The following is a 17,501-nucleotide window of genomic DNA, read 5'->3' as shown; positions in this document are numbered from 1 at the left end:
ATACTTCAGGCTACACCGGCTAATGCTCTTTAGCCACGCGCCTTCAGCGCTGACAAAAAAACAGAGCTTAAAGTAACGCGATGATTTTACTCACTCACCATTAATAAGTAAGCTACACCGTCTTGTATTCCTAAAGAACGGACGCATGTTCTTTCAATTTGATGTAGGGTGACCATAAGAGCCACTTTCCCGGACGCGTCCTGGCCAGGATTTCTATATTGCCTAAAATACCTAGGTTTTGGCTTCGTTTGCGTGCAGACCGATCGGTGCATGACACCGGATCCTTACGTTTTCAAACCGCTCTCGAGGTAGTTTGAATCGAAGCAATACAGAAATCCTGGCAAGGACGCGTCCTGGGAAAATAGCTCTTACGGTCAACCTAAGCAAAGCCAAACACGTCCATCTAGCGTATATTTACGTAGAAATGTCGTGAGGTAGGCCTTAATAACTTTGGGCTTGAATGTTTTAGTCCAACAAATGTCTTTCGCTTTAAAAATTCAGTCAAATCCACATTCAACAACTAGTTTCAGGGAGTCGAAATATTTTGCGGTCAAATGCTAGACGGTTCTTTGTGTTTCCATGGCAATACTCACAGGCAAGTCTTCATAAACACAGTGCATGACATGTCCTGTAATCCAAGCTGTCTATGGCATGGCTGTAATGATATGTTCCAAAAGATCCACAAATCATTAAGGTCTGAGTATGAGTATGGATGAATAATGACTAAATCCTTCCCCTTGTGTGGCAAGGTTTGTTACTGCCCCATTTTTTTTGGAATGTGTTACAGGCTCTGATTTAAAACCTTATTTTTTGGCTTTTTAAAGAATTAATTATAAGGCACCGGCTGCGAGAGATACTGTATCTAGTGCGCTGTATGTCTTTGCTCTCTACAGAGACAGGTTGGAAGAGACAAATTATCTGGTACTTCCTCTGCAGGACAGGTGGGAAGACAGAACTTTTCCCTCATCAATCTGTGCGCTTCGAGACCTGATGGAAATACATAAACATTAGCTAAACTAGGATTCTGTGGTCTTTGTATGCCTGCAGTTTCATTCACGAACCACATATTAGCTATCCCATATGTAAAGTATTTATCTTATTCAAGGGGGAATCACACATATTTTTATTTGACATACTAACAGTAAATCTGCATCAATATTTCTCCCATATCTGGCTGCGCATCTGGATTCTATTTGGAGTTCAGTTCGTCTCTCCATGTTGAAACTACAGTATATGACAGGACTACAACTACTTATGAACATCCTTAGAGGCTAAAACAGAGGCCATTTTTGCAACTGTATGTAGAGTAAAAACCAAACGCTTTTAATTTTAGTAGGACAACTGAGAGAAAGTAATGTTCTACACAATACAGCTGGTGAAAAAAAATATTTCGTAACTTAAGATTTAAGATTTCCCTTGTAGTTCATATAATGTAACATGCAAGCCATATTAACACAGAATATGTATACATTTTAATAATAATAATAAAAGAAATTGATGAAGATGTTTAAGGCTCATTATTGGAAATACATTTTAATCAGGCACTTTGTCAAGTATATAAAAAAAGTATGCTTCAAAGGATTAAGGTGGAAACTGAAGAAAGTTCAGTGTTTTCTGATCATTATTTACAATAAAACACCACCACTTATCATATCAATGCCCTTTGGATTATACTGGGTACAAAGGTAAGACAAACGGCTGGCCAACTTTTTTGGACCACAGTGCTATTCAAAAGTAATGTAAACAGATTAAATTCACCTGTAACTAAACAGTGACTTGAACATCATGAGAAACTTTTTAAATGAACACAGAACAACTGAACATCATTTATTTTCCTTAGAGGCAGCACGAATATAACACGTTCACAGTTAGGAAGTGAGGAATTGTTTGTGTACAAAAGTGAAGTATCTGCCATAAATAAAGGATTCTTTAACAAGCAGAGAGATGTTGTGTCCTCATAAAAAAAACAACAACACTGGACCATCTAAGCTGAACTTTTAACTATATTATACTGAACTTGTCCTGTGACCTTGAGAGTCTAAACAAATAATAATTTTAACAATCAGTTATGATTTTCTTCAATAGGCACTGTGGGTTTTCAAAATGAAAAGTTCAGCCTTTCAATGCAAATCAAAATATGTTGACAAAAACTGATTCTGAGAAAAAAAAAAAAAAAAAGTGAACAATAGTAAAAGTTTTTAGCACAGAAAGGAAGTATGGTCAAATGGCAACATTTACAATCATTTTCAAAGTGTTAGAAAATAATTTACAAAAATATGTTTCACAATCTTGCTAGAAGAATGTTCAATGCTGCCATCATTATTTCCATCATAGTTTGAAACTGTTCAAACTGTACATTGTAGGAACAAAACATCACTAAAATCAAATCACCAGTGCTTTTCAACAAATATGGGAGTCAAAATATTAATCAGCCATGTCATTTACAAATACAAAACAAAGTAATCCAGCATTATACGGTATAATTAGAAACATTTACCAATTGTTTTGATTAATGATTGAAAGATGCTTCAAAAATGTACCTAGAAATGTCAGTACCTTGATTATGGAGTAGTGTTTTAAAGGAATCTTTCTTTTGGTCAAATTAAGTATAAAATTGGATAGCTTGATGTATGAATTCAAACATAAACATCCAGTAAAAAATTTCAGTCTAACCTACAACAACAACAACAACAACAAATATTATTGACATTATCAGGTTATCAACCTATATATTGTAACAACAACATGATAATGATTTTCACTGGCCTTGAGAATATTTTTGTTAGACTCTATGTTCAAATAAAGACTTGATAAGAAACATGAGTATAAAAAGGACTATACATTATTTCCAGTTAAATTGGCAGCTCTTTCAAGTTGCTAAGAGCTGCTATGATAATATTTTCCATTTCTGTTACAGTTATTTCTTTGCAGTTTTTCAAATTTTCTGGCCCAATTTCTTAGCTAATTAAGTAGCAACTTGGTGCTTGGTTTTATAATCCTTACAAAATGGGGGAATTTGTTTTTTGTATATGTTTCATAAGCTACAATTGTGTTCCCATTAGTCAAGCTAAGGGAGGGGAAGCAGCATGTAGAAATCAATATGATCACTGTGGTCTGCAGCAAAAACATCAAAGTTGCATGACTGTATACATTGGCATTTTTGCATTTTATATAAATACTAACAGAAAAACATATTCCCAAAATATTTAAGAGCTTAATACTGAACATACTTAGAACATTTTAGAATGGCAACTGTTAATAAACTAAAACAAGCTCTGATAACAAACATACTGTTACGGCCACATATATACAAATATAAATGTATGTCAATAAAATCACAGGTTATAGTAACCGCTTGACATATGTCATTCTTTTTAAACAACAAAACCATCAGTACAAAAATATAAAATACAAAAAGTGTTTTTTCATACAAAACATTGACATCAAACATAACTGTCCTTTAAAATGTGCAAATGCTGGGCTAAGAAAATTGTCATTTGAACTTCAGGATCGTTAGAACAGCATTATAAACAACTCAAGTCAGCAAGTCTAAAGAAGGGTGACAAAAGCACCGCTTTCAGAAACCTCTGGCCAGCCAGTGGGGCAACATTACATACAACATAATATTTGCCAGAGGAGAGGCATTTTTAGAGTACCTGAGCAGGTGGGAATGCTTTCTGGTGAACTCTCCTTAGACAGCATTAAATCCTCAATTCTGTCTCCTCATGTTCTAGGGAGTGCTCATTTGCACCCATAATGGAGGACGAGTGGCCTCCAAAAGGAGCAATGGCTGGGGAATGGGCAGCAAGTGGTGAAAGTGATGGAGAAAAACTCGGTGACATGGCTATTGAGGAAACAGTGCCATCATGGTCAATGGGAGATCGGCGCAATGAGGACAGGTGAGGAAATGTTCGGCCTACAGCAGGTTTTGGCAAAACAGTTTTGGCCCCTGGATGTGCTACAGAGGTAATAAGGGGAGGAGGGTCAATTCTGGGCTTGGGATCTGTTTTTGCTTTGGGATGAAACGGCCGCCGAGGGTTAGGTGGCGCGTTCTCGTCTTTTAATCTGGCAATTTCTGTAAAGACATTAGCCAAAGGTTGAAACTGAGGGCACCAATCGAGGAGGTAGTCCCAGTTGTAGCTGCCCCTCAGTTCTTCATCGCTAGCCACAATAGCTGTAAGAGAACCATCTACAGCAGGCTTACCATCCTCTGGGAAAGCATAATCTTTCGGATGCGAGATGTTAAGCCCTCTTCCAACCCCAAGATAACCACCTCCTTCATCTCGATAAGTTGGCAACTGGCTCGATAAAAGTGTGCCACTTATACTTCCCAGTTTTTTCCCTTTAAACCATTGATTTGCATCCATCCCCGGCTCACAGGAAATGTCAGACAGCTGGTCTGCATCTTGCTGGATACCAGAGTCAGGCCCACGAGCAGCTATATGCTCCTGCATAGAGGAGGAAATGCTGGAAACTTGAGGATACTCATTAATCATCCGGATTTCATCATCTTCTGCTGCTTCCGCTTCGGCAGAACCACGTCCACTGGAGTGAGATGGGTCAAGAGAGCCACCCCGTGCGTAGGTACTTCCTCCGCTCCCAGCTTGGTCTGTTGCATACCCGGGAAGAGTCTGATGATATATCTTCTCACCCCCTGGAACTTTCGACTCTTCAAGACTCTCCAGAACTGTACCATGGGATACTATTCTGGCACAGGCCTCTTGTTCTTTGTACCTTTGGGATCTCAGGAGGAATATCACCACAACAACTATGATCAGGAACACAATGGCTGCCAGGGATGCTGTTATAGCACTGGCAAGTACCACATTCATGTCTGTGTTCAAGCCGAAGGATGTATGGGTGACATCGATTGTGACCTGGGAAGAAGCTTTTCGGGAATTCTCCAAAGGACTGTGGGCAATAACATCCAACATCATCTGCCGTGTCTCTCTTTTGGTTCGGCTTGTATGTCGATGATATGCATCCATCTTGAGAGATATCACTCCTGTAGACGTGTTAACCTCAAAGTAAGGTGAACTGTTTGCGAGTGTGTAGAGGACAATGCCATCCACCCCTCCATCCTCATCATTAGCATTTACTTGCCCGATGCTTTGTCCTTTCTTGGCACCCTCAGGTACATGGAAGGCGAAATCTGAGTTAGTGAAAACTGGGTCGTACTCATCTTCGCCAGTAACAAAGACTTGAACTGTGACTGTGGCAGAGTAGTTTCCTGCATCCATTGCCATAGCAATAAAATTAAAAGCGTTTACCTTCTCAAAGTCGAATGTAAAGCGGGTTCGCACTTCACCAGAGGTTTGGTTCACTAGGAAGGAATCTTTTCCACTGCCGGAATTATACATGAGGAAATATCTCAGCTCTCCATATGCTCCTTTATCGTGATCAATGGCATGTAGTATGGTAACTAGAGCATTTTGGGGCTGGTTTTCACGGATGCTTGCTGTGAGTGACTTAAGTGGGAAGTAAGGCCTGTTATTGTTGATGTTCTTGACTTCGACGGTTACAGGAGCTAGAGCAAAGTGGCCCTGACCGTCTGAGGCCTGAATGATGAACACATGAGAGGATTGTTTTTCTCTATCTAGAGACCTCCGTAGACGAAGGGACCCAGTCCAGCGATCTACAGAAAAGAGCTCAGACTCGTCTCCAGAACTGATTGAGTATTGAACTTCTCCATTAGGTGTTGAGTCAGGGTCCACTGCAAAAAGTTGAAGAATTTCTTTTCCCGTTTCTGCTCCTTCATTGACAATAACATTGTACTCAGCCCTACTGAAGGATGGAGGGTTATCATTGGTGTCCATTACAGTGATTAAAACTGGAACACTTGAGCTTCGTTGTGGTATGCCACGATCGGAGACCACAATAGTGAGATTGTAGCCATTCACATTCTCGAAGTCAAGCTTATCAACTAATATCAGCGTTCCAACTGTCTGGAATACATGGCCCTCAAGGAAACGAACACTGCTCTCGATTTGAAAGGCGTTACCAATGTTGCCACTGGCAATGGCAAAATCAAACCCATTGTTGTCTCTAGATAAGTCCCCATCCACTGCTTCTAGGGTTAGAATGGTTGAACCAGGAACTTCATCTTCAGATACAGAGGCTCTGTACTCAGTTTGGTGGAATACAGGCGCATTGTCATTGACATCAGACACATGCACCTGAACTGTGGTAAGAGCAGTCAACGGAGGTGTTCCACTATCACTGGCCTCAATCACCACCAAAATGGAAGGGCGTTGTGAGTCAAACTCAACCTTCTGCTTGATGAACAGAGTACCTATGTAAAGAAATCACATTATAAGGTAGGATTAGGGCTTTTTCTACATGTTTCAAAACAGTGGTTCTCAACTGGTTTGTGACAACCCAAAAATAACATCCTGCTGTTAGGCTGCTGTGCATCCAATTATTAAATCAATAATTGCTATAGTGTTTTTTTTATTCTTTTGGCATGTAAATCACATTTATTCTGTCAATGATTTGCAATTTTTTCTTTTTTTTTCTATTTAGTATCATTATGCATATTTGGTATGTGACATTACTTTTTGATTAGCAAATTTGATTAGCATAATTAATTTGCCACTTGACACCTAAAACGTGGGCCATGAAAAAAAACAAACAAATGAGAACCACTACATCAAAAATGATCTCTTGTTACTTAAGAATGAATTCTACATTTGACAATGATTTGGATGAAAAACAATAAAAAAAACAAGAGCATAATGACAAATTACCATTGCTTGGGTCAATATAGAACATGTCCTTTGTTGACACAACCCTGTATGTTATCCTTCCATTCTCTCCAGAGTCCTTATCTGTCGCAGTTACTGTGATAACTGAGCTTCCTGCTGGCGAGCGTTCTGCTAGAGCCACCTGCCAAAGACATAAATCGGTCTTAAAACTGACAGCTTTGTGTAGTATACAGCATCAGTTTAATATAAATATTTTTGTAAATTTGGTGCTCACAGGAATTTTTTTCTAAAAACACAAACACGTGTCTATTTGACATTTAAATAAACTGCAAGTGACTTAAATGCTTTTACTATAGAAAATTAATTAAACAGAGTGTGAAATATCAAAGTAAGTGTAATCCCTAAAATACTTTTCACTGGTCATATAACTATACTATATATTTTTCAAACATCTTTGGTACCAGTCTTGGGAAAGTAACTTTAGAAATGTAATAGGTTACAGATGACAAGTTATACTATGTGAAATGTAATACTTATTGTAACTATTTCAATTTCTTTTTAAAGTAATGTAACGTTTAAAGTAATGTGTTTAATTACTTTCAAAACCAGGCAGGGAAAAAAAAAACCACGTATTCCAGATTGATTGATTGATAAATTGATTAATATTATACAACATTATTTTAAACCACAAAATCTGACTCTATTAACTGAAATCATTCTGATGTTAAATACTGATTTAAAATCATAAAAAGATACAGTTTAATATACATGATACTGTTTTTGAAATCAAATCTTTAGCTATGACCCACTTTGTAATCATAAACATGTTCATAGCAACTGTGATAATAATACTCAGTAATTGCAATACAATCCAGTTCATTTTGTAATTAATGTTACATGTAACTGGTTACTCCCCAGCATTTTTGAGTACTTTGGGTACTTCAAACATCCTAATGTACTTTTTTTGAACGTGTGATTTCTTCTCATAACATACCTCATAAAGGTCCTGGGAGAAGACTGGAGCATTATCATTCACATCCTCCACAAGCACGGTCAGATTTGCGTAAGTCTGTTGTTTGGAGTCCGAGGAGCTGACGGTCAGAGTGTACCATGTTCTTTCTTCAAAATCCAGAGGGGCAGTCAAGGACACCCCACCTCCATAGCGATGTATTCCAAACTTGCCTCGAGTGTCTGAGTCCAGAAGCAGAGAATAGGAGAGAGCAGGCCCAGAGTCCACATCATTCCCTGTGACCTGAGTGATCACGGTTCCAATCAAAGTATCTAGAGAGAAAAATACACAATCTTGATAACCCAGTGTGAAATGTAATTTATTGTTTCCGTTTGTGGCTGCACCTTTCAAAAGTATTACATTTTGCTGGACAACGCCCATCATTATTGGACATAGTGTACAACATCAGTGACAGGAAATAACCATTAAGAACTTTGGCGAGAAAAACGCCTGGTAATTGAGTCAATCTTTCAGCACGGTGTGCCTCACTGTTTGTCTGCCAGAAAAAATAGGAATTTTAGTTCATTGATTACAGGAGTGATATGGAGTTCAAACAGCAGTCAACGTACTCTCGGGGACCCGGACTTCACGTGGAACAGGGATTGTGGGACTGTTGTCATTCAGGTCTACGATGATCACAGTGAGAGTGGCAGAACCTGCTAACCGAGGACTGCCTCTGTCCGTTGCCATAATAACCAGGCTGGAGACACAACAATAAAATTCAGGAGTCAGGGTCTGGGCATTCTATTTTTATGCTGACAGAAAGAAATTTAAGTTGTTTTACAGTGCAAATGCTATTTATAACCAAACAAAGACACAAAGAACTGTATTTCTGTTAATAAATAAATGGGTATGGCTATATCTTTAGCTATTTAAAATGAAAAATACATTATTTTCAATCACTTCTGTTTAAGGATAAAGAAGGTAGAAGGAAATGATCTAAACTGCTATAAAAGCAGATGGAAGAACTTAGTACTTGGTCTGTGTCCAGATCTCTCTGTCCATGATGGCAGCGGTGGATATACTGCCTGTGACAGGGTCGATCTTGAAGAGGCCGCTCATGGACGATGACCTTATGGAGTAGGTCACCTGCCCGTTCTGACCCTGGTCCAGGTCATTCGCCAACACCTGAGGAAATTACCGGTGAAATTGGCAATGAAAATACAGACAGATTCACAACAGCTGCTCGAGCGTAACATGAACCTCTAAGCAATGTTGGGGTTGGAACTCAAATTATTTAGAAAAAAAAAAAAGAGTTGAAAAAGGGAATTGGTTGTGGCTATGTGGGACAGCTGAGCCTATATTCTCACCATGGACAATGAAAACATTGTGGGAAACGCAAAGGAAACTCTTTTGGCTTGTACTGAAAATATGCTGTATTTAGGCCAAGGGATGTTGTACTCCACAGTTTTTATGAAGACTCAACCACTGAGAAAACAAATGGGAGATTACTGTACCTGAATGATAGGATGATCATAGCCCTGGGCCTCACGAACATAAGCAACGTAATTGTGAAGTTGAAAGCGTGGTAAGTTGTCATTGACATCCTGTAGGAGAAGGTTAACTGCCATGAAGGAACTGGAGGATGCGGTTTCAGCCTTGACCACCAGGCGGAGTCGTGGGGTCTCCTCAAAGTCCAGACCATTAGAGCTTTCTACCCAAATCTCACCTAAATAAGTAAATAATGCATTATGACTAATACTGAAAGACTACTGTTACGATTAGTTCATGCAATGACATAGATTACCTGTGTGGGGGCTGATGGTAAAGGACTGCTGCTTGTTGCCACTGAAAATGCTGTAGTTAATGCCACTGCTAGATCCATCAGGATAGTGAGCCTGTATCTGAACAACCGCTGTACCTACAAGAAAAATGACCTTTATTGATTAATAGGAAATTTTCCATCAACTTGTAAATCTTTCATGTATGAAAGATTTAGTGATGCACAATATATCATTACCATATCGGTTAACATCTGACGTTTTATCATCTCGGTCAATGTTGATTATTTAACCGTCTCTTTTCCATTAATTTTATATTTAGATGACTTTTGTCAACATCTAACACTCGCAGTATTAATCTTTAAAACGTTAATAAATGAATAACCTCAAAATGAATCTCCATTTTTATACTCTACACTGCAATACTATAATGCCTAAATTCACTTGTAGTATTTAAAATGTACTGATTTTAGATATTATTATGCAGCGGCCAAAAATGTGTCAATATTGCTGCATTCTTTTCTAAACCAGACGTATCTAATTTTTGCAGACACTTTTACCTAAAGTGACCTAAAATGCATGAAAGGTGTACATTTAAGCAGCCTATGACCTTGGTGTGGCTAGTGCTATGCTCTACAATTTAAACTACATTAGGTTATCACTTATCACACCTTTAGCGGCATTCTCCTGCAGGCTGACATCCCTGGTGTTGCGAGTGAAGCGGATGCCCTGATAACTCTGCTCTCTGATGTACACGATCACAACTCCGAGAGAAGACTGCGATGGGTTACCCTGATCCATAGCCTCTATAATGAGGGTCCGCTGGCTCTGGGTCATCACATGGAGCTTTTCGGTGGCCTGGATGTCCCCAGTCAAGGAGTTTATGGTGAAGCCTTTGACAGGATTCGCAAACCGATAAAATACAGATCCATTTGCACCAAAGTCTTTATCTTCAGCTCTCATAGTGGCCAGCACCTTGTGACTGGAGAGACTACTGCTGGACACATTGATGATGAGTGGGTCTGTGATGAAGAAGGGAGCGTTGTCGTTTACATCTAAGATGTGGACGGTGACTTCAGCCGAGGTGTTACGGGGAGTGGAGGCTGAGGAGTCCATGGCATAGACTTTAAAACTGTAGGAGGCTACCTTTTCTCGGTCGAGGGCTGCTGCTGTTATAATGCGACCTGTGTGTTGGTCCACAATGAACATGCCCCTGGATTCGTGGCTCAGAAAGTAGACCACCTGACTGTTGGACCCTTCGTCCTTGTCAGAGGCTGAAACCTCCAGAACAAGAGAACCTTCTAAAGCATCTTCTGATACCTCCACTGAGTAGCTGCTGCTGGGAAACACTGGGCTGTTGTCATTCAGGTCCAAGACACTGATGTCTAAAGTGACAGTGCTGGTGAGGGATGGTATTCCTTGATCTTGTGCCTCCACAGTGAGGGTGTACTTTGCTTTGGATTCTCGGTCTAAAGGCCTGGAAGTGGACAGCACACCTGATTTCCTGTCCAGGTGGAAATCACCAAAATGGTCTCCGTCTGACAAAAGAATGTTAGAAAAATAACATTGTCATTGTGCAATAAAACAATACGAATCAATATAGATATATTTAAGATATATTTAAATAGAAATCATGGGTTCTGATTGTACCAAATATTGCTACTTTGGGGGAAGGATTAATGGGAACTAAATCAATAGAACTGACAATCACTTTGGGCAAGAGCTAAACATATGTGAACAATTAATAAAAATTTACATATTGTACAATTGCACAACAAGTATTGCTCATGGCATTAATACCGGTGATTTTGTAGTGCACCAGCCCACTGTCCCCGGAGTCTTGATCGGTAGCTCTAATGGTGAATAGCATCACAGATTCCTGGTTCTCAGGTACCTCCAGACTATAGTACACTCTCCCAAAAGCCGGTCTATTGTCATTCTCATCCAGCACTGTGACGCGGACTGTGGTCTTGGCAAAATTGGGTGGAGAACCACCATCTCTGGCATAAACTGTTTATGAGAGAGAGGTTATAAACTGGCTAAACAAATGCGTGCCCAACCATGACATGACATTGGCAGAGACACAAAGCTTCAATCTAAACTGTTAAAAAGCATATCGTTTTCTGTTTCACTTAAGCAACTGTGTTTAATCTGAAGTACCTGTCACAGCATAAACCCCTTGGGCTTCCCTGTCCAAAGCCTTGGTGGTTGTTATGACTCCTGTCACCGGATGAATAATGAAATCATCTCCTACAAGACTTCCGTATGTCACAATTCCGTTGGTCCCTAAGAAAAAAAAGATAAAGGATATTTGCAAGAAATGATTCTACACAGTTTCCTTGAATGCAAGTCCAAAAAAATCACGTCTGCAAAAAGCCCATCATTCTTAAGAGGCTGTGTTCACTTTGCACAATGGACTTTTCTCACGGAATGAGTAAACACGCGGCGCACCCTGTTTTTATTTGCTTGTAGTTAATACCTCTGTCTAAGCAGTTGGTCTCAATCTCCCTCCCCTTGGTCCTTGGATGGCAGATCGCGTGCAAAAGGCGAGCAATCTGGCAGAGTGTCACCTGTTTACCTCGCTAATTGTTCATGGAGAGAAAGTTTATGATCCTTCTGTTTTATTTGCCCCTGAGTAAGTCCAAGAGAATGCAGCACTCCCCTTCCACAACACCCCCCCGGCCTGGCACCAATTAAAACCACACACTTTTATTTGTGATGGGTTTGGCTGTGGTATTCAGTGTTTTTAGAGAAATGTTAGACAAACATTCGTGTCACTTTTAAAGAGGACGGTGTGACCACCGCCAAGGTGGAAATCAACTCTTCTCACTCAATGCGTGCGTTCAAAGACGGTACCGTTTAACATCACATCATCAAGATTTTGTGAGCCATTCTGTGGCAGAGATACAGAAGAATGTAAACAAAATTATTAGGGCTGCCAATTCAATGTTAATTGACTGTGATTAATTAAATAAAGAACATAATGTTATACAAAATTAACGTCATTAATCATATTCCTGACTCATTTGTACATTCCAAACAGGATTTTCCTACCATCAGAGCAATTCAATATTAAATTACCAACTTTTAAGTTTTTGTGAGTCCGCAGCTAATGTGTACCTCGCCAAACCACATTTACAGAGAGCACATTGCACAAGATGAGTGCAGAAGACATATGTACAAAACATTCTTATTTGGAATCATCTACATAGCAAGATGTTTTGTTGAACTACTTTTACATTTGACACCATCTTATAAATGTGTAGTATAGTCTATGTGTATGTATAGCAGTGTTAATTGTTAATTAGTTAATTGTGTTTTGTTAATTAAAAATGCAACTAATTAGAATAAATCTACATTAAACTAAAACTAAATTGAAAAAAAAAAACAAAACAAAAGTTGCCCTGCCAACTAACTTGAGTTACTAAAACTACTTAAATTAAATTGAAATCAAATTAAGCTAAATACAATAAAAATGATAAAAGCACAAAATAAAACATTTAAACAAACAAAATCCAAGCAAACATTCTAATTCAGAAAACTGAGAGTAAATATTACAAAAAAAATAAATTGGGCAGTATATATATATATATACACACACAATCATATATAAGTGTGTACTGTGTATATTTATTATGCATGTATTATTACAATCATGTGCATGCATAAACTTTATTATTAATAAAGAAAAAATTAATTATATATGCAAAAACATTTGTTTATATATATATATATATATATATATATATATATATATATATATATATATATATATATATATATATATACACACAGGTATATATAAGATATAATAATACAAATATGTAAATGCCTATACATTTAAATATTTTCAAAATATATACTTTATGCGTGTGTATTTACATATACATAATAAACACAGTACACATATATTATGTAAACAAAAAGATATATTTTGGAGGTGATTACGTTTGACAGCACTACAAAAAATAATAATAAGTAATACTAAATGACACTAAAATTATTTTATTATAAATTACGTGTTAATATTGACAATTAAATTAAAATAGAATTAAATAAATATAATAAACATTTCTTAAATAGAACTTAAAACTAATAAAACATGCTTCATAAGTATTTAAAATACACCACTAGTGGTCCTTATACAACATATCTGGCATGTTTATATGTTAGACATATATATGGGAGTGTATTTTACCTTGGTCCATATCAGAAGCTGAAACCACAAGCACAGTGGTTCCTGGAGGCTGATTCTCCGCAATAAAAGCTTCATATTCATTTTCCTCAAAAAATGGCACCTCATCGTTTACGTCAATCACCTGGATTGACAGTAACTGGGAGCTGCTATGCTGTTGTAAACCATGGTCTTCTGCCACTATGGTCAGGTTGTAGAGGTCTTGCTCTTCACGGTCAATTGGTCTAAGAATAGACAAAGACCCTACAGGGGGAATAAGCAAAAGTGTTAGGCTACCATTTGATGAATGTAACAAGCATTTCTTTTGAGTGATCGCCTGCTGAACTGCATTTAAACAATTACACAATAATGAAGCCATGATGTAAATTGTTTAAAGCAAAACCACTCGCACTTCAGCAAAGCCTCATTCACACGCTCGCACGCCGAATGATTTCCATCTTGTAGCACACTTTGATCTTGCATAAGCAACATCACAGCACGAAACCTTTGACGCCTTACTGTTGTGTTAAAAATGAGTGGAAGTCATGCGACGTATTCAAAAATTGCTTTTTTCCCATGCAAAGCCCTCCCTACCTGAACACTCGCTGAGCCACTGTAACAGCTCAACTATCTAGCCGCAGTTTATGAGTTTTTTCCACAGCAAACAGAAAGAGCGCATAAACAAGCACTCTAGACACGCAACGGCCCGGCCTGCCGTGCCCTGCTCAAATTTGGGGGTGCCAGCGCCCCTGTCGTTAGCCTACCACAAGCGAGCGGCGCTTCTATTGATCCAATCTCAATTTCATGCTTTTAAAGAACCAGACGCAATGATTCAAAGCAGGCTATAAAGGCACGATGGGAACTGAGACACTAGAGGGTGTTTTCATTCTGTTTCGACTTATTTTTCCTCTCTTCTATCTCCATAACGCTGAGCTAACATGCCTCTGAGGTCTTAATCTGGTTAGAATTACAAGCTTGAATATTTTCAGACAATTTGACTCCTTACAAGTCATGCTCTTGATAACGTAAGGGGAAACCAAGAGGAAGAAAGATGATGTTTTTCTATTCTCATATTCATATTAGAGGGCACTCATAATGAGCTTCCGGAACAAGTGAAAGTTGCTTTAAAAGAGTTATTTTAAAGAGACAGACCACCTAAAAATTTGCCCTGTCATACAAAAACTGTAGGATAATTTTCTAGCTCCACATTCTAACGAATTCTGGTTAGGTATGGGGTCCGTAAGCATATCAAAGTTCACAATAATGCACCGGAGCAGGGAAACACAATCTGTTAGTGGAAGAACATGCTGTAAATAGCTACCAGCTGAGTGAAGTGTACTGTCTTACACTACTGCTTTATGTCATGATGTACTAATGCACAAACACACACACACACACACACACACACACACAGATCAGAGAAACTCACAGCACAGGGACACATTTCTGGGAATGGATGAGATGTTGAGCTGGCGCTTTTTAGGATTAAGAGAACTAAAGGGCATTTAGAGGATTGCGACTTGGGAGGAGAGGAAAGATGCGAGTCAAGCAGAAATGCAGAATCAAAATGATGATGCATTTTGCATGCAATGCAATCTTCCACAGAAAAAAAAAAGGAGGGTGAAGAAATTGAACTAATCCTTTAATATCCTATTCACACATCAGTTTAATCAAAAAGTTTAAAGTTTGCTGCTTCTGCTGTGTGTCCTGATGTTACTGGTATTTTGAATAATTGTTATTTTAAAATCACTCAATATTCAAGCATCAAACAAGGTTTCAAAATGTAAAGAAACAAGATGCAAAAATTTGCCTGCACTGCAGTTGAGTTTACCCTTCTCAATTTAACTTCTCGCAAAATTTGTATGATGTATAGCATAATATTATAAAGTAAAAGAGAAAAATCACTGTGTTTAAAATTCATTGTTTTGTCTTGTGGTATATTTTTTTTTATTACATTTTAATTTAAATTAATCTTACATTTTTTTTATGAAAGTAATTTTTTAATTTCTTTTAAATTTAGAGCATCATTACGTAGTGAACATCACGTATCTCATTCAGATGGAGCTGTTAATTGGTTTACCTGTGTCTGAGTTAAGGCTGAACTTTCCTCCAGCGTTGCCGCTCTGGATACGATACGTCACACGTCCATTCTCTCCCTGATCTGCATCTACAGCCATGACATACACCACGACAAATCCCACAGGCTGGTCCTCCATCACACTCACCACAGATGGTGAGATGAACATAGGATCGTTATCATTCACATCAGTGACAAATATGCGGGCTGTAACCGTCCCACGACGCCGCTGACTAACATCAGAAGCCGAATCCGTCGCCTGGACCACCAACAGTAGTGAAGAGGTTCTCTCATGATCCAACATCATTCCCAGAGAAAGAACTCCTGTGGTTGGATCCAGGAACAAGAGGTCTGGAACGTTTGGCCACTGCTGCAGGATGGAGTAGTGCACTTCACTGTTGGGTCCGCTTCCATCTTTATCGATGGCCTGGAAGGTGTAGAAAGATGATCCAGGATCTGTGTTCTCAGGGACGACTATGATAATGGGGTCTTCAGGAAACTCGGGAGCATGATCGTTGCTGTCCTGGACATCGATTACCAATGTAACAAAGTGACTTTTAGGGAGAGGCATGGAGAAGTCATCAACCTCAATCTGTAGAGTGTATCGAGGAGCTTTTTCGAAGTCAAGCTCACGGGCCAGGTAAACATCACCCGTCTGGCGGTCTACCACAAAGGTGCCATCGCAATCGGTGCCTCCCACCACAGTATACATGACCTGGCCTACTTCAGGAAGAGTCTGAGAATCAGGTGAACGAACAGACCCCACGACTGAGCCGGGTTTAGCTCCCTCTACTGAATTTAACATTATTGGTTGAGTGTTAGTGGTAGGTGATCCTTTATTTGAGCTTACAACCTGTAAAGAAAGACATTTACATGTTAGTTTTAAAATTGAAATGATGAATGCAAAGCACGGCTAAATGTTAGACAACAGCAATGTAAATATTGTGATTATACTGTATAAGATTTGTTGCATTAAACTAATGCTTTACAGAATTTCTATTCAGCTTTTTGTAAGTTTTACATTGTTAGTCCTATGTGGTTTTGAAAGACAATAATTTTTTAATATAATTTGTGTACTATATATTTTTTTATAATGCCTTTCTTCTTGAAGACCTAGGTATGACATGGAATTTAAATAGACTTATTACTGTTATCTAAAATTAAAACTACAAACACACACACTTTTTTTTACTTTTTTCAAACACAAGCTTACGATTGTGCTTGAAACAATATCTTTATGTAATAAATTAAATTGTTTTAGATTATTTATTTACTGTTTGTGTGTGTGTGTTGGGGGGGGGGGGTTACTTCTTCTTCTCCTCATATGTATTGGTATATCTTGGGTATTTGTATATGTGTATTTAATGTTGTGTACAGTATGTGAAGTACAGAAGTCTGAATTAGTTGTCATCATGAATTAATGAACCTCGAAAATTAAACTAAAACTTAAGCGTAAGGAACACTTATTCACAACTTTTTCCTCAATTAATTCCTAATTTACTGCTTATTAGTTAGTAAGGTGCATAATTACTACTAAATAAATGGCTAATATTCTAGTAATATGCATGCTAATAAGCAACTAGTTAAGAGGACCTAAAATAAAGTGTTACCAATTTTTAAATAATTTTAAACTACATATCAGAACAGACTTGTACCAATTTTTAAACTGCGTCTTGATAGATGGCTGTTAATAAAATCTCACAAAACAGAAACATACTGCAGCCCACATTTTCCTCTCTCCTTTTTTTTCTTTTTTTTTTTTAATAGGGAATGAAAAACAAAACTTTTTTGGCCTTTTACAAGCTCAAACAACAAA

General features: G+C 38.2%; 1 protein-coding gene across 1 annotated transcript in view; it reads right to left on the bottom strand.

Annotated features, from left to right (window-relative positions):
• Window positions 1-1,312: 1,312 nt before the first annotated feature.
• dchs1a (dachsous cadherin-related 1a) overlaps window positions 1,313-17,501 on the bottom strand; it is an 89,447-nt gene continuing 73,258 nt past the window's right edge. Inside the window, exons 10-21 of the mRNA XM_043259800.1 lie at window positions 15,689-16,538; window positions 13,633-13,872; window positions 11,595-11,720; window positions 11,235-11,444; window positions 10,106-10,972; window positions 9,461-9,574; window positions 9,171-9,382; window positions 8,690-8,841; window positions 8,283-8,413; window positions 7,699-7,985; window positions 6,747-6,885; window positions 1,313-6,292 (exon numbers count right to left, since the gene is read on the bottom strand). Of these exons, the coding sequence (XP_043115735.1) occupies window positions 3,702-6,292; window positions 6,747-6,885; window positions 7,699-7,985; window positions 8,283-8,413; window positions 8,690-8,841; window positions 9,171-9,382; window positions 9,461-9,574; window positions 10,106-10,972; window positions 11,235-11,444; window positions 11,595-11,720; window positions 13,633-13,872; window positions 15,689-16,538 (5,919 nt within the window). The 3' untranslated portion in view covers window positions 1,313-3,701. The remainder of the gene's footprint in view (window positions 6,293-6,746; window positions 6,886-7,698; window positions 7,986-8,282; window positions 8,414-8,689; window positions 8,842-9,170; window positions 9,383-9,460; window positions 9,575-10,105; window positions 10,973-11,234; window positions 11,445-11,594; window positions 11,721-13,632; window positions 13,873-15,688; window positions 16,539-17,501) is intronic.

This window comes from Puntigrus tetrazona, chromosome 15 (genome assembly GCF_018831695.1).
Source record: "Puntigrus tetrazona isolate hp1 chromosome 15, ASM1883169v1, whole genome shotgun sequence".
In the NCBI taxonomy this organism is placed as follows: domain Eukaryota; kingdom Metazoa; phylum Chordata; class Actinopteri; order Cypriniformes; family Cyprinidae; genus Puntigrus; species Puntigrus tetrazona.
Note: the sequence above shows the minus strand (reverse complement) of the source record. Positions and strands in the feature narration are given on the sequence as shown.